Source organism: Varanus komodoensis, unplaced genomic scaffold (genome assembly GCF_004798865.1).
Source record: "Varanus komodoensis strain SLA01 unplaced genomic scaffold, ASM479886v1 scaffold2, whole genome shotgun sequence".
Taxonomy (NCBI): Eukaryota; Metazoa; Chordata; class Lepidosauria; order Squamata; family Varanidae; genus Varanus; species Varanus komodoensis.
Genome location: NW_025335568.1, coordinates 243,418 through 266,833, shown reverse-complemented (window position 1 = coordinate 266,833; position 23,416 = coordinate 243,418). Strand labels below are relative to the sequence as shown.

Sequence of the window (23,416 nt, the reverse complement as noted above, 5' to 3'; positions counted from 1 at the left end):
TTGATGCAGCTGCAGGGAAGGCAACCCGGTGGCTTGGCGGGAGGCGGTATCGGGCGGGGCAGTCGGCCAGGCACGGGCAACCCTGCGGCTGCTGGGCCAGCGCCAGAGAGGGCTCACTCGGGGCGCTCCGCCCAGAGAGCGGATTCGGCCCTGGGAGGAGGAAAGGCTCGGCTGCAGCGGGAGCAGCGGGAAAGGGGAAAGGAGGACGTGCGCACCGCACGAGGGGGTGGCGTGGCCTCAGTGAAGCCGCTTGGGCGAGGGGCAAGCGAGCCAAGCCGGGCCTGCAGAAGGGCGCTGGATCGTGGGGAGAGAAGGGAGCGCACGGCTGGCTGGTCGCGCCCCTCCTGCTGCTGTGCAGGATCCACTTGGACTGAACGCGGCGAGGGGACAGGCCCCTTTCCTCCCACGGGCTGTGGACCCTCCTCTGCAGTTCTGGGGAACGGGCCCCTCTCCTGCGTGGCCCAGCCAGAGTGGCTAGCGGGGGCGGGGGGGCTGGGAGCCGCAGAACCGTTTTGCAGCGCGCTATCCTCTGCGCGCTTAGGATTCCACCCTGAATGGATAGACTGTCTGCGAGGGAGAGCTAGAGGCGGCTGCTCCAAGGCTGGCCAGGCTGCCTGGCCTTCTGCCTCTTCTCCCGGCCGAGCTGGGAAGCCCAAGGGGGGAGGCCGAGCGGTTTCCCCGGGCTGATCAGGGGAGGGGCTGAGCTCTCTCCCAAGGGCAACTGGCGAGGCTTCATGGGTGTAACATGTGTGGGGCGTGACTGCCTGGGACAGAGCACCCCGTCTGCCCTGGACCCCCCCCCCCCGGACAGTGGGAATCATCCCATCGTCCAGCGGAGGATGAGATGCAGGCAGCTGGAGCGGGTTTGGCCTCCCGCCGGACAAGAAACTGCCCGAGGCTTTGCCTGAGCAGCCTTTAGGGTGGCGCCTCCACTCACGGGAGGCCAATGCCGAGGAATCCGGGGCTACTTCTCCGATTTCCCTGGCAGGATGATGGTCGGAGTGCTCACGAGAACTGGGGTCGTAGTCTGTCTTGGTGCTTTACTTCTGGACTTTTAAAATTTGCTTTTGATTCTCCCCTTCCCCGTTTAGGTGTAGTTCCCTTTCCACCTGGCTGGCGTGGCTGTCCCAGGGCAAGAGCACGGCAGACGGCGGGGGGGGGGGGGGCGGGGGGTCCCCGCCGCCCCCACACTGACCAAAGTGGAAACAAAAGTCCTCCAAGTTGCCAAGCACATCCTTCCTTAATTGTTGGTGGAAAAGGCATTTGGATATAGTAACGTAAGTATTATTTAATGTGCATCAGGCCTTTCCACCAGAAAATGGCACTTGTTATGAACAAAATGTCCTGATTTTAGCAATCATAAATCAGCATATAAACAATCGGTCATGAATCATTCAGTCCTGGGCCCGGTGCTCCCCAACAACTTTACTGATGATTTAGACGAGGAAATACGAGGAAAGAGAATCGCACCTGCCGAGGATGCAAAACTGGGTGGAGTAGCGAACACCCTGGAGGACAGAGCGAGGATCCAGGGCGGCCTTGATAAGCTTGAATGCTGGGCTGAAAGCGACAGGATGAGGCTCAAGAGGGACGAGGGTCAAGTCCTCCACCGAGGAAGAAGAAACCAAACGCACGTGGCTCAACAGAACCGGAAGGGAAAACACCGCAGAGCGATTGTGGGCAACAGGCGAAGAGATGTCTTACCATCTCCGGAAATTACAAATCTTCATATTTATATAGAATCATAGAATCATCGAGTGGGTAGGGGCCATGAAGGCCATCTGGTCCAACCCCTGCGTTCTCCTGCAGTGAGTTCAATAAATGAGATACCTTCGTTAAAAAACGGGGATGCCAAACCTCTGGGCAGGGAAACCGCCCCTGTCGGGAATTCACCGCCATACTACGAAGAGAGCAGCACGGGAAGGCGAGGCTGCCTGCGGACCCTGGGCCAGGCCGGAGGCGAAGGAGGAGGAGGAACGCATGCGAGATGGACTGATCCCCTCGGGGAAGCCGCAGGCTCGATCTCGGAGCGCCCAGAGGCCTGTGTCGGCCAGGCCCGAGGACAGCAGCAGTAAAGCACGGTCCGAGAGCGGCTCCGCGCCTGCCCTCCGCCTCTGTTCCAGGTGGTCTGATGCGTTATGGGCGGACGATGCCAGCGCAGCTGCCCCCCTTCTGAGGCCCCGCCCTGGCTCCCCAGCCCGGCCAGCCGCCCCCCATCCCCGTCGCGCACGGCCGGCCGGGGTGGGAGGCCGGCGACCGGGCGTGCGAGGGCGGGCGGGCGGTCGAGGGGGCCAGCTGCCCGAGCGCCCCGGAGAGCGCCTGGCCTGCGCGCGGGAAGGCCTGCCGCCGGCGTGGGTGGCGGCGGGGCGCCCGCGGAGCGCTTCATGCAGTTACGACGTGTCTGACCGAGCCAGGAGGCGCCAGCCGCTCCCCCGGGAGGGCGAGGGCCCAGCGCGGCCCGCCCTAATGCAATCTGCGGCCGCCGCAATCCAATTAGCCCCGAATTAACCCAGCCGCAGCAGCCGCAGCAGCCGCAGCTGGGGGAGGGCGAGCGAGGGGGAGCGCCCGCGCCGCGCTTGCCCCGGGCGGCGAGGGGCGGGCAGCGCCGGCCAGAGCGGGACGGGGCTGGGCCTCGCCCTCCGCGCGGCGCGCGGTGCGCTCTGGCCGCGGCAACGCTCTGCCGGCCGCCGGCCAAGCCGCGGGGCCCGCTGCGCGCACGGAAGGCCTCCCCGCGAGTAACGCGTTTGCCGTGCGTGGAGCTCGCGAGGACGAGCCGACGCCGAAGCGGGCGGCGGCGCCCCTCGCTTTCCGGCCCCTTCGCTCCGCAACGGCCGCCTTAGGCTGGAAATGGAGCGTCCCGGGTCGCCGAAGCGCTCCCCGAGCCTCCCCAGAAGGCCCGCTCCGGTGCGACGCAGGCGGCGCGGGGCCCCCGCCGGGCTCCTCGCCCCTGCCCGACCCGGCAGAGGAAAGGGCAGCGCGTCCTCATTTGCAGCCCCACACCGACGGGACGGGGTTCTTCCGCGGCTGGGAAGCCCCTCGGGCCAGCCTCGATTCCCTGGCTGGTAGGAAGCCTCACGCGGCCGGAGAAGCGCTGCACACCGAAGGGCCCTGGAGGGTCGAGGGCCAAATTCGGGATCCTTCCGAGGCCCATCGTCTAAGTGGGCGACGGTCCCCCGCGCCGCTACTGACCGTCTCCGCCGGGCGGGGAGCGCAGGGACCTCCTGGGTTCCTCGCCCAGCGCCCAGGCAGGCCTCGTGGCCCTCCGAGGCGGCCTCCGAATCCGGCGCGCTCCTCTCTGCGGCCCCTCAAGCGTCCCTGGCGGGGGGCTGCTGGAAGGGCGGGGCGCAAGGCTGCGGGGAGAAGGGGCGCTCCACGCGGGCTTCGGCGCGGCAGGATCCCGCCTACGTGCAGGCGCAGCAGGCGGAGCTGAGTTCCCCGCCTCGCAGCCGGGACCGCGCGTGCTCTGGGGGGGGGTCGTCCGCATGAGTCTCCCCCCCCCCATCGAATGGTCGGCAGCCCCTCTTTTCTCCCGCACTAAATTACAGCAGAGGGCAAGCCACGGGCGGGGGGGGGGGGGCGCCTTTCCGGAGCATCCTCGCTGCTCGGCGGGGGAACCGGCGGTGTCTCACCCAGAAGAAGCGGGCCGCGCCACTGCCCGGGAATCAGCTGCAGGCCTCGGGGTCTTCCCGGAGAAGGCGGCCGCCCGTGGGCCCCTGGGGACCGTGCCGGCCCCCGCAACCTCTGGGTGAGCAGCCCGGACACTGAGAGGCTGAAGAAGAGAGGAAAGAGGAACGGGAAAGTCGCCTGCACTGGAGGGAGGAAACAACTTTCGCGGAGCGGGGGCCGCGGGGCATCGCCGGGGATCTTGAGCGTGGGCAGAACCCCATGATGCGGCTCCCTGAATCCCAAGTGCCACGGGCAGCCTTCGTGACCCCGGGCGGGGAAGAAAAGAGACGCAAGCGCCAAAGACGACCTTTCCTTTTCCGATGCTGAAGCGCAGGGTGGCCTCCGTGGCCGTCCTCGACCGTGCACTTGGACCGGGTGTGTGAACAGGAGAGGCAGGGCTCGTCTTAGGCGGGTCTGGATCCCAAAGGACCCGTGGAGGGCGGAGCAGAGTATTGCCAATTCAGCCCCCCACCCCCGGGACTCCGGGGCATCCAGAAGCAGCCTAAGCAAGAGGATCCCACGCCGCCAGGCCGCCAAACGCGGGATCCTGCCATGAGTATTTTCCCAGTATTTCGTTGGGCATCGGGGTGACAGGAATACTTAATCTATGGGAATGGGCACGATTGCCCCTCAGTCAGGCTCATAAAAGCCCCCTCAGTCGCAGGATCATAGAAGCGTAGTCTAGAAGAGCTGGAAGGGGCCAGGAAGGCCATCAGGTCCACCCCTGCTGTTGCAGGACACCCAGTCCCACCATCCCACTCGGGCGGCTGCCAGTTTCACCTCGAGTGTCTCTAGCGTGGGAGAGCCCCCCACCCCCCAGGCAGCTGGTTCCCCTCGTGATTTGGAAGTAATACTTCTATTAATGCAGCCCAACATATCATTTGCCCTTTTTGCAGCTGCATCCTATTGGCCCATATTTAGCCTGCTGCCCACAATTATTTGTGGTGTTTTCCCGTTTCAGTTCTGTTGAGCCACTCGCTCCCCATCCTGTTCCGAAGCGTCTGGTTTCCTTTTCCTCCGTGGAGGACTTGGCACTTGTCGCTTTCAGCCCAGCATTCAAGCTTATCAAGGTCGCCCTGGATCTTCATTTTGTCTTCTGGGGTGTTTGCTATTTCACCAGTTTTGCATCATCGGCAAATGCGATTCTCTTTCCTTGTGCTTCCTCGTCTAAATCATCAATAAAGACGCTGGAAAGCACTGGGCCCAGGACCGAGCCCTGCGGCGCCCCGCTCGTCACCTCCCTCCCGTCTGAGGAGCTGCCACTGATGAGTCCTACACTCCGATGCAGGTCCTGCCGATTTCAGCAGTGCTTACTCATAGTTAAGCGACGTCCCAGGGTGATCTGGGGTAGCGTTTCTTCACAAGGGGATGAAGATGTGTTGGACGCTTTACAAGTGATTTTTACCAGTATCTTACAAATATGTGGAAATGAAGGAAAGTTTAATCCATCTGCTTAATCTGTTTCAGCTGCAGCCACTCTGCACGCGCACAGGCGGGAGCGAGCGCTGCCAACATAGCAGGACTTCTGGCTGAGCGGACTTCTGTTCGGGCACCGTTACGGCTTGCAGGCCAAAAGAACGAAAGGCCTTTCCGAGCGAGGCCTCGCTGGGCCCCTTTTAGCCCCGAGTGTCGAAGGCACCCGTGCGGCTGGCTGCGCGCTGCCGCCTCGCCTCGGAGCCCGGGAGCAAGACATCGCCGGGGCAGAAGCGCTGGGGATCTGCCGCCAGCCGCCATTCCGCGGGGAGCCGGTCCTCGCTGCAGCGCAGCGGTTTTGCGGCCCCCTCGCTCCAGCCGGGCGCACGGAGGGAGCAGCCCGGGGTCGCGCACCAGCCGCAGCCGCAGCTCCGCACCTTGCCAGCGCGGGGCTGCACGCCCAAGAGAGGAAGAGCGAGGAGAGGCGCGGGTCAGACCCGGGAGGGGGCTCCAGCCAGCGTCGCAGCAGCACCTCTCGACGTGTGACTCCTCGGAGCTGAGAACCGCCGTCACATAGCAAGCCCCCCTCACATCGCGCCCTCCCGTCTCAGCCCGCATCCAGGGTGTTTCCGTGGGAAGAAGCAGACGCTGCGCGAGTCTAACCCGGAATGGAAGGCTGGCGAGCACCCGCACCCTCAGCCCCCGGAACAAGCCCAGGCGGCCACAGAACCGAGCTGCAAGGAGCCATGAAGAGCACCGGGCGAAAAGCTCTCGGGACCAGCAGAGGCACCCGCCTGGGTCAGCACGGGGCACTCCCAAGAAAGCGGGGCAGGGTCACTCCAGGCGGCGTGACGCACCATCTCCTACGTGGTCACGATCTGGACGGGCCAGCCAGAATTGGACGAAGGCAACTGCGTGGGGCAAAAGGCCACTCAGCCTGGCTTTTCTGCTGCTCCTCGGCCCTCTCGGCTGCAGCTGGGCGCCAGCACTCCCTTCCAAGCGCCGTCCCGGGATCCGCGGAGGCCCGTCTGCCGGAGGCCCTGCGCTGCCCCGGGTGGCTCTGCGGCTCTCCCTGGGCAGACCCCAGGCCAGCCGGACAGCCCTCACCACCAGCCGCCCGCAGCCCCAGACGACAGCCGGCCTGGAGCTGGGAAGCACGCCCGCGCCTGGTAGGGCCACGGGCTTGCCTTGGAGGAGGGAGCTCTGCGGGGCCCGACCGGGGCAGGACGCGGTGCAGGTCGCCGGGCGCTCGAGTCCCGCGAAGACCTGGCGCCTCGGCCCACGGGCCTGCCCTGCGCGCCGCTCAGCCTGGAGCCTCCGCCCTGCCGGCCTTCCCGGTTCCCGCGCTTCGCTGGCGCGCTTTCCCTTTCGCAGGCTGTCGGCCCTGCTTTGTGTCGTTTCCTTTCCTTGTGATCGCTGCCCCTCCCAACCCAAATCTACTCTTCTGAGTTTCCATGCTTCCACGAGTAAGATTTTCAGCGCACTCTTGGGCATGTCTACTCAGAAGTACGTTGCACCGCGTTCGGTGAGGCCGCCCCCCGGGAAGGGCCAGCCTGCAGTTGAAAGCCTCGCTTTTCCACCAGGCATTTAGGTCATGAAGCGTTTGCTTCCCCTAGAGGGGTCCTCAGGCCGGGCACTCGCCGTTCCAGGGCAGGCTGGCTCTTCCGTTGCCTCCTTCCGCGGCCGCAACTGCCGGCCGGCCGGCCGCTTTGGGCGTGGGCTGGGCAGGACAAGACCGGCGGAGCCTCTCGCGGAATGGAGACCGACTCGGGGGACGGGCTGCCACGCGGGCGCATCTGCCTGAGGAGGTGCCAAGAGGCAAGCATCTCGGAAGGAAGGGGCTGGAGGTGTCCAGAGAGGCGGCGCCCCACGCACGTCCGCTTTGCCCCAGCCCCAAACACGGGCCGACGGTGCGTCTTGCGGGCACGAGGGCCTTCCCAGGGCCGGACACGTCCCTTTCCCAGCGCTTGCTCATCCGTCCCCTGCAGCCTGAAAGCCTCCCCGCGGGGCGCTTCCCTGCAGCTGCCCCTTCCCACCCATTTTTCTGCATCAGCCGCCCAGAAGCGGAAAGTCTCCCGGCGCTTCCCTGCCCGCCGTGAACCTAGCCGCTCCACTCCTGCTCCGCTTGCTCCCGAGGTCCCGCGCGGGAGGGCTGGCCGGAGGGCTCGCCAGGGCGGGCGCCGCTGCTTCGTGTCCCTCGGCCTCCACTGGGCCCTGATCCAAGCGGCGCCCAACTCTGCAACGGCACTGGCTGCCCTCTACCTGGGATAAGGCCCAGGAAGCCGGCCAGGCCGCGGCCCTGCACTTCCAGCCAGGCGCTCCTGGGGACCACGCTCCGATCCCTGGGCAAGGAAGGGCCTCCGCTTCCTCCGGACTGCGCCGGAGCCCTGGGCCAGCGGCTCGGCGGGTGGCCAACAGCGCCGCTTGCCTTGCTCTCCGCAGGAGCTGGGCAGAAGAAGCAGGAGGGCTGCCCCGGAGAGCCAAGGGGCTCGTCCTTCTCTCTCGATCGCAGGAGACCTCCCCACGGCACAGGAAGCAGGGACGGGGTTCTCCTCTGGAAACATGCCGTGCGGGCTCGGCAGAGCTTGGCAATCCGCTTCCCCTGCTCCTCTGGCGCCTTGCACGGGATGGGACCGGTGCTTCCCCAACGCTCAAAGGAGGGGCAGCAGAGCGCATTTCCAGCGGGGGGGGGGGCGAGACGCGCCGCTTTTCGTGAAGGTGGACGAAGGCGGTGGGGCCCGCAGATGGCGGGCAGGCAGGTTTCTCCCGCGACATCGCGCAGCTTCCCCCTTTCCAGCTCCCTTCCCTTCCGTCCGTCGGGCGACAGCAGAAGCGTTGTCTCGTTTCCAGTCACGGGGCGGGGGGGGGGGGGTTAGTTTCGGCACTTCTAGTGGGGCGGGGCTCAGGGCTCAACACACGAGACCATTCAAGGAGGACACGCGCGACACGCCCGGGACGCCAGCCGTGACTGCCGCAGTCCGGGGCTTCCCAGCTCGCCCCTTCCGGGAAGCGCTGCACCGGGAGGCGGAGGCGGCCCTTCACTGCCCGGCTGCGTCCGACTAGTTGCTCTTTGCGGGGGACGGAATCTGGGACGGAACGAGCGTGCAGCCTCTCCGGGCTCCAAAAGCTGACCCGGGGACTCCCGAACGGCACGCGGCCCGGCTCCGCGCTGCTGTCTCAGGTCCGGGACTTCCCAGACGGAAGCCGGGAGGGGCCCTGGCGGCCCCACCTCCGCCATTGCTGCCTTCGCGACGGCAAGAGCCCAACACAAGGACCCTGCCCCGGGGAATAACGTGAGGACACTCCCGGCGCCCCAGTTCCCTGGGAAGAAGCGAGTTTCGTTGCAGAAAGAGACGAGATCCATCCGCACTAAAATTAACAGGGTGCGTCTCGGGCGTTTCTGCTCCCATCCGGTTCTGGTCAGATAAGCCGGGGCCCACAGTGCAATCCTGTGACGCGTGAGGAACGCGGATGCCTTTTTGTTTCGCTTTTGGCATTTCTGGTATTGATCCTGAAACTCGTAAGATTATTTAAAAAATAAAAGTGGCAAGCAGCTTCCTCCCCGTCAGAGCAATGCGACCGTGGGACCAGCTGCCTGGGGGTGGGGGGCGCTCCCACACTGGGGACGTTCAAGCTGAGACTGGGCAGCCCCCTGAGTGGGAGGTGTGACGTGGTGCCCTGCAGCCGCACGGGGTGGACCCGATGGCCTTCCTGGCCCCTTCCAACTCTGCCCTCCTAGGGTTCTATGAAAGGCTTTTCCATGAGCAGCAGGTGAACCCAGCCTTCCCCGCCAGTCCAGGGGAGGATGTTCACCCGCCTGGCGCTCCCCAGGTGGTCGTCGCCCCATTCCGTGGCACCCCGACCTTGGCCCGAGGTCCAGGCTTTGGGGAGCGGCCACGAGGCAGCTCCAGACTGTTCTGGGGTCCCTCCCTCCTCTCGCGCTCCCGCCCAGGCAAGGCGCGCCCGCGGGTCGGCGCCGACCGGCTGCCGCAGCGCGCCCGCTCCGCGTGCCTCTCCCTCCGGGGAGTCCCGCGCCAAAACGCACAACAGGTGCGGGAGAGATGGCGACGGAGCCGCGGCGCCCGTGGCCTTTGGCCGCGTTTCCGCCCAGGAGGGCCACGTGGGCGGAGGGGCTCGGGCTGTACCTGGTTTTCCGATGACGGCGCTGCGGGTCTCTCTGCGGTTTCCGAGGAGAAAGGAGCGCACCTCATCCGGAGAAAGGCCGGCCGGCCGGCCTCTGGGAGGGCCTGGACCCCGGCATGTCTCCGGGGCTTGCGGACGATCTCGCTCCTGCTCTCGCTCGTGTCTTCACGCCAGCCCTTCGGCTTCGATGCGTCATCTTCGACGGTTTCTGGAAGAATCGGGGAATTTGTCTCGCTGAAGCGGGCGGATCCTACGGTTGGCGGGCTGGGGGGCTCGCGGGGCTCCTGGCTTCGCGCTCTACTCCTTTTCCCACGTTACTGTGATGGACAGCCAAACCCTTGGGAAGTGCCAGGCTGGCTAGTCAGTCAGCAAGGAGCTTCCCTGCCGGGCCGGGCCTCTCGGACCAACAACTGAAATTTTATCCACGGCGGGAAAACGGTCACGGAGGATCGTGTAGTTCTCCTTGTAAGGAGGGCACTTTCTGGATGTCCCGGAGAAACAGTGTGCAGAGCGGGCGCCGCGCAGCTGCGGAGAAGGCGGCCAGCCAGGAGTGCTGCCAGTCTGAGCGCTTGCGTCCTCTCCCGTCCCTCCCGCCACTCCACTCGCTCCAGCGCTCGGGGTGCTGCTTCCGGGAAGCATTCGCTCTGGGCAGGGCCGCTCCGGAGCGATGCTGAGCCCCCGGCTTTCCTGGGTCCCGGGAGCCCCCGCGCTGCGCTCCCTGCCCAGCCGCCTCGGGCTTTCTCCGGCTGCGTCGCCCTACGGGAGGGAGCGGGACGCCTCTGTCGGGAGCATCTGCGGCTGGCGGCGCGGGATGGCGCTCGGCTGACCGGCGGCTCCGAGGGGCTCCGCCAGAGAGGGCGAAGGGGGCGCACAGTCGCCGGTTCAGGAGGGTTCGCTTCAGGCACCGGGGGAAGTGTGGGGGGAGGGGGAGCGGACTTGCCCTCTGCGAAAGTCGGGTCGGGCTCTTCGCGGAACCGAGCCGTCGAGTCCCCGGGATCCGGGGGAGCAACAGCGCCCCGCTCACCCGCTCACCGCCGGCTCAGCCTCTGGGCAGCGCCACGGCTCGGCGCTGGCGGGAAGACCCGGCAAGGGGCGGTCGAGGGCGGGCTGGGACGAGTGGCCGGCGCAGGGCTTGCCCGGGCTGCGGGGCGGAGACCCAGCCCTTTAAGGGGGGGGGGGTCACGGCTTCCTTTGCACGCGGGGAAGTGTTCTGGTTCTGCGCAGCGGATTCCAGTCGTCCGCGTGGAACCACTGGAGGCGGGGAAGGCCGTGTCCTGGAAACGAAAACGCACCGCGAAGACGGCGCGAGCGAGCGGGGAACGAACCTGGTCCGTGGGGCTGGAGGCCGGGGCCGCGGACAGCAGCGTTTGGGCCGGTCAGGCTGCCGCAGAGCCCGGAGACCCCGAGGCCGGCTCCTCCCAGGCCACCCTTCCCGGCCGGCGAGGCGAGCCTGCCCGAGGCTCTCGCCCTTCCAGGTGGCAGGTCGTCGGTGGAACCAGGAGCGCCTCTGGCCGCCGAGCAGCAAGCGTCGGTCTGGCGAGAGCTGCCCGTGCCGCGGACCTGGCAGAGCCGCTCCGTCCGAGGAGTGGAAAGCGAAGGAGGGGGAGGGGCGCGCGTGGCTCCAGGGCGGTTTCCGCGCTCCCCCTCCCGGCCCGCCCCGCCCACTCTCGGCGGCGGCCTGTCGGTCACTGCCGGAGGCCGCCAATCAGAAGGCTGGAGCCAGAGGTTTTTGGCAGGCGGCGATGGAGGCTGGGAGAAAAGCGCTAGCGGCCTCGCGCCCCCCCGCGCTGTCCGGGTCTGTCCAGCGGAGAGGAGGCGGCAGCGCACCCAGCCCCGAGAGAGCGGCCCTGCTGTGCGGCGGCGGGCCCTCCCGCAGCCTCCCGCCCCATGGGGCCCCGGCCCGGCGATGCTTCCCCGCCCTGAGCTCCGCCAGGGCCGCGCGGGGAGCGCCCTCGGGGAAAGGTCTCTGGCGGGGCGGAGATCGCTGGGCGCGGGCATGAGGAGACCGCGCTGCCGCTGACCGGGCAGGATGGAGGCCCCCGGGCTGGGGCGAGGGGAAGCCGTCCGCACGCCGCCCCCGCCGCCCCACGAGCCCATCCGCTTCGGGATCGATCAGATTCTGGGCTGCCCGCAGCCGCAGGGCAACTGTCTGGCTGCCGTCGGGGCACCGGAGGAGCCGCTGTACAGCGGGGGGTTCGGAGCCGCGGACTACAACCCGGCCTGCTCCCTCGGCGCCTACGGGCTTCCCGGGGCTGCCTCTGCGGGCGGCGGAGGAGTGATCCGCGTGCCGGCGCACAGGCCCCTTCCCTCGGCGCCCGTCCGTCCGCAGCCGGCAGGAGCAAACCTCACCTTTCCCTGGATGGAGAACAGCCGGCGGCTGGCTAAGGACCGGGTCACAGGTGAGAACCCCGCCTCCCACCCCCGCTCCAAGCAGGCGAGCTGACGGCCGAATTGCGCTCTGGCTGGAGCAAGCCCCCCCCCCCCAACAGGGGCCCTCCTGCTCTGCCTCCCTGCCTCGAGGCCCCGCACCTCCGGGGAAGGAGAGCGACCTTCCTCCGCGGATCGTGGCGCGGGCGAGGCGGCAGTGCGCCGCCTGGATCTAGCCAGCGCCATCCGCGTCTTCAGGCCTCCGGGTCGCCCAGCCGGGTCTGTCTGCGGAGAAAGAGATGGGCGCGGGGCATGGCTCCCCCCACCCCGCCTCCAGCCACTGGCAAATGCGGCGCCCTCGGAAAGTGCTCGTGAATGAGGGTGCTCACGAGGCGTCGCGGCGCCCGGCCAGGCCTGAGAGAGCTTTGCGACAGACTCTATTTCGGGGCCTGGCCCCTGGCCCCGCCGGGGCGTTTGCCTCTCCCCGCGCCTCTGTCCTGGGGTCGCTGCGCCCTCTTAGCAACCTGCAGGATCGCAGCTTTATAACCAAGGAGCCGCTTCCTGCCCTGTGCGGGGGGGGGGGGGGGGGGGGGGGCGGAAACGGGGGGGGGGGGGGGCTGCCACGCCTGGGCCGGCATCCCTGGAGCTCTTTCTCTCGGGAGGGTCCGTCCAGCGCCTGGCTCGCGAGGGTGGCGCACCCGGCCGGAGGCACCCGTGTGCCAGGCAGGATGCGGGCGAGGGTGCTGGCGGGGCAGACTCTGGCCATGCGTCTCCCGGTCTTTCGGCCACGGCGCTCCGAGATATCGGCGGGGGGGGGGGCGCGGCTGCCGTCCTGCTCTTCTCGGCCGAGGCAGCCCGCCCTGGCCGAGGAGCGCAGACGCGCCCGTCCTGCAACAAGTTCCTTCCTTCGGGAACGGGGCGCGGTGGAGCTTCTCTTCCCCAGCACGGCCTTCCCCTGCCCAGCGCGGACCGCGGCTCCCGACGCCAATGGTTGGGCGTGCTGGGCGACGCAGCCCAGAACAGCTGGTGGGCTCCAGGTGGGGGAGCCTGGCACGCGGCCGCCTCCACCTCGGGTCCACGCCACCGGAGAGACTCGCTGGAAGGGCCACTCGGCTGCCCTCTCCGCGTGTTGCTCTCTAGCAGCGACGGGTTGCCGCTCCCGCCCCCTTGACCGAGGGCCTGGCCGACGCAGCAGCTGGGGTGGGGGGGAGCGCGATGGAGCAACCGTCCCGCCGCTCCCCACCCCAGGTGCGGTGGGCCCCTGCGCAGCACCGGGCAGGCCCAGCTGAGAGGCATCTTCCCACGGGTGGACCGCGTGGCCGCTCAGGACGGAAACTGCGCCTCTCCATTGGGCCGGGCCAGCCAGGAGCAGGAGCAGCTGCAGAGGAAGGGGAAAGTGGCGGGTGGCAGACCGGTGGGCATCGGGCGGCCTCCATGGGACCGCGGGGAGATTCGCGGTGACTCTTCGTTCTCCCCGCTAGTCCTCGCTGCTCACAAGAGGAGGAAGAGCCGCGGGGCGGGGGGGGGGGCCCCGGCGGCGTCCCTGGACCCGGGGAAGGGGAGAGCCCGCCTTAGGCGAGGGGTGCGGGGGGGGGGCGGGGGGGAGGAGAGGGTCCCCCCCGGGGGGGGGGGGTGTCCCGCACGGGCGCAGCTCAGCCTGGCACCTGCTGCCTCCCGCTCCGCCCGCAGCCGCCTTGCCGCCCTTCTCCGTGGCCCGCCGCGTGGGCCACCCCTACCAGAACCGCACGCCGCCCAAGCGCAAGAAGCCGCGGACGTCCTTCTCGCGGGCGCAGATTTGCGAGCTGGAGAAGCGCTTCCACCGGCAGAAGTACTTGGCGTCGGCGGAGCGAGCGGCGCTGGCCAAGGCCCTCAAGATGACGGACGCCCAAGTCAAGACCTGGTTTCAGAACCGCCGCACGAAGTGGAGGTAGCGCACGGGGGCGCTGCAGGCGGGGGAGCGGATCCCGGGCGGGGGGGGGGGAGCGGGCCGCCCTGGTTTGCGGCAGGGACGGGTCTAGCAGGCCGGCCCTCCTGCAGGGCCGCTGCAAGCGCAGGCAACAGGGCGACCGGTGGGGAGCGGGCAGATCTGGGACCCCGTGCACCAGGCGGCGCGGGGTCCAGGAGAGCAGGCCCGTGGCCCCACGCCTGCGCGCGCAGCAGGCCCTCCCGAACCGCCCGTGGCACGCCTGGAAGGGTCTGCAGGAGGGGCCGGCGGCGCGCGGGGCGAGGCTAAAACGCCGCTCTGCTCCTGCCCAGAGGCGCGCGGTCGGCCGTCCTTCCGCTGCGGGGCAGAGCCTCGAGGGCGCCAGCCCGCGTCGTGCCGCAGGGCCCGTGCGTCACCCCGCCAGCGCCTCAGGCCGCCCGTCTCTCCTCAGGCGGCAAACGGCGGAGGAGCGCGAAGCCGAGCGCCAGCAGGCCAACCGGCTGATGCTGCACTTCCAGCAGGAGGCCTTCCAGAAGAGCCTGGGGCAGCCGCTGCAGCCGCACGACCCGCTCTGCCTGCACAACGCCTCGCTCCTCGCCCTGCAGAACCTGCAGCCCTGGGCCGAGGACCACGAGGTCACGTCGGTCTCGGGCGCCGCGGCGCTCGTCTGAGCGGCTGCTCTCCGGGGGCCGGAGCGGGACGGGGCCGGAGGGCCAGCGCACCCCAAAGCCTCTGCCGCGGTGTCCTTCCAGCCTCCTGCCACGAGGCCATCCCGCTCGGCCCCCGCACCTGCCCCGCAGCGGCGAGGCCTCTGCCTTACGACGGCGTTCCTTCGCGAATGCCCACTTCCAGGCCTCGCTTCCGCCGTACAAGGCTGGGCAGGGCCCCATCCGCCCTCTCCGATCGCCCGCGGCACCCGCGCCCTCGCCTTGCCAGGAATGCGCTCTGGCCAGATCCGCGGCCGGAGTGGGGGGGCTCAGCACAGGACCTGCCGGCCCGGATCGTGCCACCCCCCTCGGGCCCCGGGGGCCATGTCGGGCTGCCCTGGAGGGCGCAGTGGCGAACCGGGCTGGGGCGGCCCGCAGCCGTGCGAAGCGAGCCGCACCGCCAGGTGGCTGGAAGGGGCCGTGCGGCTTCTCCTCCACGCTGCCGGACCTGTCCATGGTGCTGGAGGCTCCTGCCTGAGCAGGCCGGGCTCTGGGGCCGAGGGCAAGGCAGAGGGGCTGCACAACCCGAGCAGCAAGCGCTCTGGATGAGCGCCTTGGCCGGGGGTCTCCCTGCTGTGCCCCCCGCCCCACATCTCAAGCCACGCAGGGTTCTCCTTCCTCGCATTCGGGGTCTCTCTGAGCCAAAGGTGCTTCCTCTCCATTTGTTCCCCCTGCCAAAGAGCTGGCATGTCCTCTGGATCAGAGGGCCGGGAATGGCCTGCAAAGCCCCAGTTACTCAAAGGGAAGTGTGGGGCCGGAGGAGAGAATCCAGGAAATTACAGGCTAATTAACTTCAATTCTGGGTAACACATTGTTAAAGATAAATTTAGCAAGCATATGGAGGCGCAGAGCTGCTGAAAACCGTCACGGCTTCCGCAAAGGCAGGTCCCCTGCTGCTCATCTTTTGAAGTTCTTTAGAGTGCCAATAAACACGCAGGTGGGCGATTCAGGACACCTTGTTTGCTTGGACTTCCACAAGGCCTTGAATAAAATTCCTCACCAAAGACTCTTCACAAAACGTGGCAGTTGTGCAAGAAGAGGGGCTGTTCTCGCGTGGCTCGGTCAGTGGTTGAAGGAAGAAAACAACGTGGGAACAGACGGCAAACTCTCCCAATGCGGGGATCTGTACTGGGTCTAACGCTTTTCAACTTGTTCATAAATCATCTGGAGTTAGGAGTAAATAAGATATACCAGGTTGGCACATGGCACCAAATTATGTGGGGTGGTTTTTAAAAAGGAGTCTGCAAAGAGTTTCAGAAGGACCTCTTCAGACGGGGGAATGGGCCCTTGAAGCAGCGATTGTAAGCGAGCCAGTCAAGTATGCTGGGGCAAGAAAATAAAAAATAAAACCCCAACTTCATGTCTATGCTGATGGGATCTGAGCTAGCAGTGACTGACTGGCCAGGAAAGGACTCTGGAGACTGTGGCGGATGGGACTACTGACCTCGTGTGCAGCTGCTGTGATCAAAGCAATGCCACATCAAGGGTAATTAATACAGGAACTGGAACTAAAACTGCCAAGACTGTATTTTTCTTTGGCGTGACAGTATTGTATAGTGCCAGTCCTTAATCCCTAACCTGAACCCTTGGTCCTTAGAAAAGGGCATTGTGGAGCTGGAGGAAGTATGGAAAAGGGCCAGTAAAACGATCGAGAGGCAGTGCAAATCCGGCATTTGCGATTGCTTAGCTGAAAAAAAAGGCAAGCAAGCGGAGTTATAATAGGAACATAAGAAGGGCCCTGCCGGATCAGGCCGAAGGCCCACCCAGCCCGGCCCTCCGCACACACGGAGGCAAACCGGCTGCCCCCAGACCCCTCCAGCAGGACGGGCAAGGCCTCCCCCTCCCGAGCCCCTCGGCCGCGGGCATGTGCTGGCGGCCGCCTCTGAGGAAGCGGGGGCACGGGGCCAGCAGGGCTAGCGGCCCCGGTAGCCCCTCCCTCACGAGCCTGCCCACCCTTGCAAAGCCGCCCGGGCTGGCATCTGCCACCCTCCCTGTGGCAGCGAATTGCATAGATTAACTTTACACTGGGCAACTTTACACATGCGGTTGCTCTCCCCCTGTGCTCGTAGGCTCCTGCGGGCAGCGGGTTGCCCGCTGTGCGAAGAGAATGCCGCGCAGGATGCGCTCCTCTGGCCCCCGTCTGGAGTGTGGCCCTCCAGGCCAGCCGAGGGTTCGATGCCCCCCCCCCGCACACGCGCCATGCCAGGAGGGGCTCTGGCAGAAAAGGGGCTGTAACGACCGGACGCCTCTCGGCTGCCCCGTCCATCGATAGCCCGCGCGATCGTCTGTGGCGCCCCGGCCGACAGGAGCAGTGCCCCCCCCCACCAGGCCGTCCTCTCGCAGGGCCGGGAGGGGGCGAAGGTGCGTTGCGAGGGGCGGCAGCCTTCGCCTACCGGCCCGTTCGGGGCTGGCGGTGGGGAGGCAAGGGCTGCCGCGGCCGAGGGTGAGCGGGAGGCGTCGCTTGCGAGGCGGGGGCGATTTCCGGGCCCGCTCCCTTTGCGGGGGAGGCCTGGCGCGCGCCGCTGCCGCGCTGCGCGTTGTACGCGTGCACGCGCAAGAGGGACCGGAGGGGCGGGGCGGGAGCGCGCGCTGGCGGCCGCAGGGACCCGCTGGCTGGGTTCCGCAGCGCAAGAGCGACGCCAGGCGGCCCAGGCACGGCCTCTCGCGGCCGCCCGCTCCGACTGCCCCGGCTCCTCCGCGGGGCCACCGCGGCCCCGGCGGGCCTGCCCAGTGCTCGCGCAGCAGCCCCGCGCTTCGGGCGTAGGGCCCCGAACCGGGAACGCCCCCCCTCCCCGAGATCGGCCCCGTGCTCCGGGGGGCGGGCGTCTCTCCCAGGCCTTGAGAAGAGCGGGGAGGGTCCCGGGCGGCCTCGCGGCAGCGGCCTGGCCAACGAGCAGAGCCGGGCCCGGAGAGCCGCCCGCTGGCCCGTGATCCGCGCGCGCCGGCGCGTTCGGCCACTCCGAGCGCCGCCCCCGCAGCGCGCCCTGATTGGCCCGCCTCACAGCGGCCCCCTCTAAAAGCGCTTCCCGTGCCGCAGTCGGCGGCTGGCGCAGAGCGGCACTCCGAGCGCGCGGTGCGGCGGCGCGCTCCGCCAGGCCCGGCAGCCGCGCTCGGAGATCCGCCTGCGCGGCGCGGCCAGGATGGGCTCCGAGGTGCCGGGCTGGCGCAGGCCGTGGGAAGAGGGTCGCGGAAGCGGCGCGCGCTCCGTCCGGGGAAGCGTCTCCTCGGCCGCTCGGCGCTCGCCGCGCATCTCCGGCCCAGGCCCCGACCCCCTGGAGCGCCTGGACCTGGCGCGGGTGAGCAACCTGAACGCCGAGCTGCTCGGGCTGCGCGCCCAGGAGAAGACGCAGCTGGTGGAGCTCAACGACCGCTTCGCCACCTACATCGAGCGCGTGCGGGACCTGGAGCACCGGAACCGAGCGCTGCGCCTGGAGCTGGAGGCGCTGCGGCGGCAGCAACGCGCCCCCGCCAGCCTGCCGCAGCTCTACCAGCAGGAGGTGCGCGGCCTGCGGGCGCTGCTCGACGCCGGGAAGGACGACAAGGCGCGCCTGGAGGTCGAGCGCGACCGCCTGCGCCAGCTCTGCGGGCAGCTCCGCGAGCGCCATGCCCAGGAGGCGCGCCGGCGGCTCGACGCCGAGGAGACGCTGCGCCGCGTCCGGCAGGAGGCCGCTCAGGCCGCGCTGGCCGTCGCCGACGCGGACAGGGCGGCCGGCTCGCTGCGCGCCGAGTTCGCCTTCCTGCAGAAGCTGCTGGGCCAGGAGCGAGCCGAGCTGGCGGCTGAAGCCGAGCTAGCCGAGGCCGCCCGGACGGCGGTCGCGGAGGGCGCCCCGGCCGGCGCCGCCAAGCCCGACCTGTCGGCAGCGCTGCGCGACATCCGAGCCCAGTACGAGAGCTTGGCTGCCAAGAACATGCAGGCGGCGGAGGAGTGGTACCGCTCCAAGTTCGCCTCGGTGGCTGAGCTGGCCAGCCGGAACCAGGGCGCCGTGCGCAGCGTCCGCCAGGAGACCGTGGAGTACCGGCGCCTGCTGCAGTCTCGCTCGGCGGAGATGGATGCCCTCCGCGGGGCCATCGACCTGCTCCACACGCAGCTGGAGAGCCTCGAGGGGCAGCAGAGCGCGGAGGTGGCCCGCTGCCAGGTAGGACGGAGGGCCCTGTCCCCAGCAGGACCTCCCTGGAGGCCGCGGGCGGGAGCAGGGCAGGGTGATGCCGGGCTTTCTCTGGCCCAAAGATCGCAAAGCAGGGGGTCTCCAGCCCACGGAGGCCTGCAGCTGGGCCTTCTGGCTGGCGCTGTTTGAGCGGGGGGTTTGCCCGCTCCCATCTCCGTGCTCTGCTCCGACCTGCCCTGGCTCCTGGTCCACCCCTTTCCCACACCCAGCTTGCCGTCACTGGGAGCCATTCCGCCCTGCCAGTCGCATGTGCTGCTCTTGTCCTGGGATCCTGGCCGTGGCCCCATGGCCCCCCTTTCCCGCTGGCTGAGCTCCCCACTCTCCGCTCCCCAGCAGCCAGCCTGCTCCCCTGGCCTCTGGGCCAGGCGGCCTCTGTGGGACTCGGACTCAAGCCACACACGCTTCTGGCAGGATCTCCTGGTGGGGCAGACAGGTCTGGGCCTTAGCCCCACCTGACAGGGCCGAGAGGCTGCACCTGGGAACTGGGTGGGGCCAGAGGAGCATTGATTGGCCGCTGGCTGGTCCGGCTGGTCCGGGCTGGGCCAGGCCGAGACAGCAACCAGGCCACACTGCACTCGCGCCAAGCCTTTCGAAGAACCACCGCAAGCGGACGGGTAGCCCAGGGGCCGGCAGCGTGGGCCAGTCACGGGCAGCCAGCCCCGGTCCCCAGTGGCTGCCTCTGAGCGACATGGAAGTGCAGGGCTGGCCAAGAGGTTTGCTCCCTGGGGGGGAGCAGCAGGCCCCCCCCAGCAGTGGGGTGCAGGTGTGGTAGCTACCAGTGACCACACCATGCTGCACCCATGGCAGAAATGCCCTCAGACCCCTCTTCTGTTCTCTGCTGGCGGGTGTGCAGGAAGTGCCACCATTTTGTGTCCAGAGGGGCATCGTTAGGGCTGGAAGAGCCAAGGGACAAGGCATCTTTCCATGGCCGTGTGCCCCAGGATCAGTTTAATGCCAACTAACGGGGATGGCCTGGTGGACAAAGTAACAGCCGTTGGAACCCAGGAGAAAGTGGCCATGCGGCACTTGAATCCTCAGTTATGAAGGAGGGAAAGGTTAACCGCAGCCAAGCACGAACCTGGGCGTCAAGAAGGCCGGATCTGGCACCCTCCGGACCATGATCAGCGAGGTGCTGCGGCGACTCACGCGTAAGGGGGAAGGTGCCCAAGAGGGGCGGGGAGTCCATGAACAATTCCGACAAGGAAAAAGGTAGAAAAGAGCAGAGGGAGCCCGCATGGCTCCACAGGAAGCTGCCAACCTGGCGGCAAAAGAGAGCGCGTACGGGAGGTGGAAGCAGGGCCAGGCCACAGAGGAAGCATGTAGACGCACCGCAAGGCACTGCAGGGGCGGCACCAGAAAGGCCACAGCAGGAAACAGAAGCAGAGCAAGTCGGAAGGGGCCTCCCGGGCCATCTAGTCTGACCTCCGGCACCAGCCGGCTCCACTCACAACATGCCCACCATGTGCATGTCCAGCCTGTCCTTGAACACCGGCACCGATGGGGCCTCAACGATGAGCTGAGACTAGCAAGGGATGCTAAGCACAACAAGAAAGCCTCCAGGCAGTCTTCTTATTAGGCATTATACTTGCTGATATTAGTAAACAAGAAATGTATTTGATTTTACATGTAATTACTGCGGTGAGGATTGCATTTGCTCAACACTAGAAAAGTGAAGAACCACCCACTGACGAACCGATCCTAAAAAAGATCTTGGACGGCGCAGAAATGGATAGATTGACTTTGTTGTTGAAGGAGAAAGAAGATACTGATTTCTATCAAACTTGGGACTCTCTTTATTATTGACTAGAGAAACGGGACTTCGTATAGATTTAAATCTGTTTTTAAGTCATCATAAATGGGAAAAAAAATGTGGGGGCTGACCCAGCTGGTCCGATGTTTTTGATGATTGATGTTGTTTTTATTTAGGGTTATAATTTTGAATAAAACTTACTATAAAAAAAGAAAGCCTTCAGGCACATCCAGAACAAAAGGCATGAGGAAGAGGAGGGTGCCCAGCCCCTTAAAGCGGACGGCAGCGTGATAACAGACGGCAAGGGAGCGGCGGAGGCACTCAGTCCCTCCTTCGCCTCTGTTGTCCCTCAGGAACATCTACGACCAAGAGGAAGGACAAGCTGCAGGTGCGACAGGGCCGCCCAAGACTGGCAGGCAGGTGGCCAAGGAGCACCTAGCTGCAATAAACACATTCGGGTCCCCAGGGCCCGGTGGACTCCATCGCAGTGTCAGGACAGAGCTGGCGGAGGAGCTCTCGGGACCACTGGCTGGTACCTGCGATCAGCTTCCAGGCGCGAGATGGCTGGGGAAGGGCCGACATTGTCCCCACCCGCAAGAAGGGGAGAAAGGATGGACCGGGAACTACGTGCCAGTTAGTCTGACATCAGTCCTGGAATAATTCTGGAGCAAATTGCTACAAAATCAGCCTGCAAACACCTTTGAGAAAATGCAGTGACTAATAAGAGCCTGCAGACTAATTTCATTTCATTTTTTCCTGAGTAACCTCCCAGGTGGACAGAGGGAACACTGTGGGCATGATCTGCCCGGACTTTAGCAAAGCTCTCGGCATAGTGCCCCACGACAGCCTATGAAGCAAACTGGCCAAACGTGGACTAGCTAGGAGAGCTATTCGGTGGAGCGAAGACTGGCTGCCGAGTCAGACACGGGGTGCTCAGCCGTGGCACCTCCTCAGAACGGAGGGAGGGAGGCAACTGGTGGGGTGCCGCAGGCTTCAGCCCTGGGCCCAGTGCCCTTCAACGTCTTTACTAATGATTTAGATGAGGAAGTACAAGGAAAGATAATCAAAACTGGGTGGAATAACAAACACCCTAGAAGACAGAATGAAGATCCAGAGTGATCTTGATAAACTTGAACACTGAACACAAAGCAACAGAATGAGATTCAATAGGGACAAGTGCCAAGTCCTCCACCTCAAAAAAAGAAACCAAAGACATCGATACAAGATGGGGAATATGTGGCTCAACAGAACTGAAAAAAGAAAAAGACCTTGGAGTTACTGTGGGCAACAGGCTAAATACGAGCCAACAGTTTGTTGCAGCTGCCAAAAGGGCAAATGCTGTTTCGGGATGGATTAACAGAAGTATTACTTCCAAATCATGAAAAGTGGCAGTTCCCCTATACTCCTCACTAGTCAGACCTCATCTGGAATACTGTGTCTCAAGATTTAAGAAAGATGCAGAAAGGTTAGAAAGGGTCCAGAGGAGGGCAACAAAGATGATCCAGGGTTTGGAGACACTGCCCTGTGAGGAGAGACTGAGGGAACTGGGCATGTTCAGCCCTGAGAAGAGAAGACAGAGGGGGCACATGGTATCCCTCTGTAAGTACCTCAAAGGCTGTCACAAAGGGGAAGGTCAAGATCTCTTCTGGCTGATGCCAGAGTGTGGGACACAGAATAACCAAGGCAAGTCGTGACACCCCAGATTCAGGCTAGATTCCTGGAACGGTTTCCTCACTGTCAGAGCAAGATGACAGGGGAACCGGCTTCCCAGAGAGGTGTGGGTCCCCCACACTGGGGACGTTCAAAATGAAGCTGGACTGCCATCTGATAGGGATGGTGTGACTCGGTGCCCTGCAGAAGCAGGGCTGCACCCGATGGCCTTCTCAGCCCCTCCCCGCCTGCTAGCCTAGGATTCCGTGTGTGGCGGAGGCCAGATAAGCAGCGCGGTCTTCCCTGCATTCTCCACTTGCACCCTTTCCCAGGAGAGAGTGGCGGAACTGGAGCAAGAGGTCTCGGAGGCCAAGGCGGAAATGGGACGATACCTGCATGAGTACCAGGAGCTCCTGAATGTCAAGATGGCTTTGGACATAGAGATAGCGGCATACAGGTACGCCCCCCCCCATGCACCCACCCACTCTGCCAGGCTGCCTCAGTGCTGCAGCCGGGCAGTGCCGGGCGCTGGACGCGGGGGCCTTCCGCTTGGTGAAGGGGCGGCTGTGCTGCTGGGCCGGGAGGCGGCCTGCTCGTGCGGAAGGGGCGCTGGCCCTGCACCACCCAGCCCTGCCGCAGTGGCATCTGTGGGCCTCGCAGGCCGCCTGTCTTGTCCACGCAGTCCGGGCCGAGCTCGTTGGGGCGGAAAGGCCTGGAGCAGGTGCGGCCTTGCTGGGCCGGGCCGCACTTGGGAGGGGGAAAGGGGCACCGAGGCTGCGCTGAAGGGGAAGCAGGGCTGGTGGGCAGGCGGGAGCAGCCAAGGAGAGCGGAGGGCGACCCGGGGCCAAAGGGAAGAGCCAGCCAGCTTCCCGGAGCAGGTCGGGCTTAGACGCCGCCGCGCGGCCTGCGGGCGTTGCCTGGGCCCCGTCCCCTCCGTGACCCGCCATCCGTTTCTCAGTTCGAATGCGGCGCTGTTAGCAGGTTGCTTTCCCAGCGCCAGACGACGGCGGCCCCTGCCCACGGCCACTTGCTCCTCCTGCCTGCTTGCTGGCCGGGCGCTCTGTCCAGCAGCCGCTCAGTGGCCGCCCACGGCCGCCGCTGGGGGGGCAGGGGAGGCATTCGGGGTGCCCCATCCAGTTCCTTGCATGCCTTCCTGAGGGGGCAGGGGAGTGCTTGGGCTTGTGGGTCTCAGTTGGCGCTCCATGGACCACACGGGCCCTGCCCCACAGCCCCCTCCCCGCACAACCACGGCACGAGGAGCCCTGCGGCAGGAGCCCCAGGGGCGGCACCCTCCTGCAGGTCTGCCTGGGCCCCACGGACAGGCGTGAGGGCTCCAGGCCGCAGCAGCCCTAACCCTGCCCCCTTTGTTGCAGGAAACTGCTGGAGGGCGAGGAGGCTTGGTGGGCCACTTCCTGGCCACCCCTGGCACAGTGATCCTGCCACCCTGGACTCGTCGGCACTGGCACCACCTGCGCCCCCTCCCCACCCAGTAGCCCCCACTTCCTCCATTGGACGCTGCGGCCCCATCCCACCTCGGAGCTGGAAGCCTTCCCTGGTGCAGGGAGAGGAAGCCTGGCAGTGGCGCTGCCCCTCCCTCCCCCCCTCCTCCCCCCCCACCTCCCAGGGCCCC

General features: G+C 66.3%; 2 protein-coding genes across 2 annotated transcripts; both read left to right on the top strand.

Annotated features, from left to right (window-relative positions):
- Positions 1-11,251: 11,251 nt before the first annotated feature.
- On the top strand, positions 11,252-14,184 carry TLX2 (T cell leukemia homeobox 2). Its single transcript, XM_044428419.1, has 3 exons — positions 11,252-11,621; positions 13,279-13,516; positions 13,965-14,184. The coding sequence occupies exons 1-3, from the start codon at positions 11,252-11,254 to the stop codon at positions 14,182-14,184; spliced, it is 828 nt and encodes a 275-aa protein (XP_044284354.1).
- Positions 14,185-16,419: 2,235 nt separating this feature from the next.
- Positions 16,420-23,220, top strand: LOC123022582 (neurofilament light polypeptide-like). Its single transcript, XM_044428418.1, has 4 exons — positions 16,420-16,451; positions 17,258-18,356; positions 22,119-22,243; positions 23,160-23,220. The coding sequence occupies exons 1-4, from the start codon at positions 16,420-16,422 to the stop codon at positions 23,218-23,220; spliced, it is 1,317 nt and encodes a 438-aa protein (XP_044284353.1).
- The last annotated feature ends 196 nt before the right edge of the window (positions 23,221-23,416 follow it).

What these genes read in the sequence shown, in the direction of transcription:
- TLX2 (XM_044428419.1), top strand. Translation starts at nt 11,252, where the DNA reads ATGGAGGCCCCCGGGCTGGGGCGAGGGGAAGCCGTCCGCACGCCGCCC. An exon ending in GGCTAAGGACCGGGTCACAG is followed by an intron (nt 11,622 to 13,278) that starts GTGAGAACCCCG and finishes CTCCGCCCGCAG; the next exon opens with CCGCCTTGCCGCCCTTCTCC. An exon ending in AACCGCCGCACGAAGTGGAG is followed by an intron (nt 13,517 to 13,964) that starts GTAGCGCACGGG and finishes GTCTCTCCTCAG; the next exon opens with GCGGCAAACGGCGGAGGAGC.
- LOC123022582 (XM_044428418.1), top strand. Translation starts at nt 16,420, where the DNA reads ATGCCAGGAGGGGCTCTGGCAGAAAAGGGGCT. An exon ending in GCTCTGGCAGAAAAGGGGCT is followed by an intron (nt 16,452 to 17,257) that starts GTAACGACCGGA and finishes CCCGTGCCGCAG; the next exon opens with TCGGCGGCTGGCGCAGAGCG. An exon ending in CGGAGGTGGCCCGCTGCCAG is followed by an intron (nt 18,357 to 22,118) that starts GTAGGACGGAGG and finishes ACCCTTTCCCAG; the next exon opens with GAGAGAGTGGCGGAACTGGA.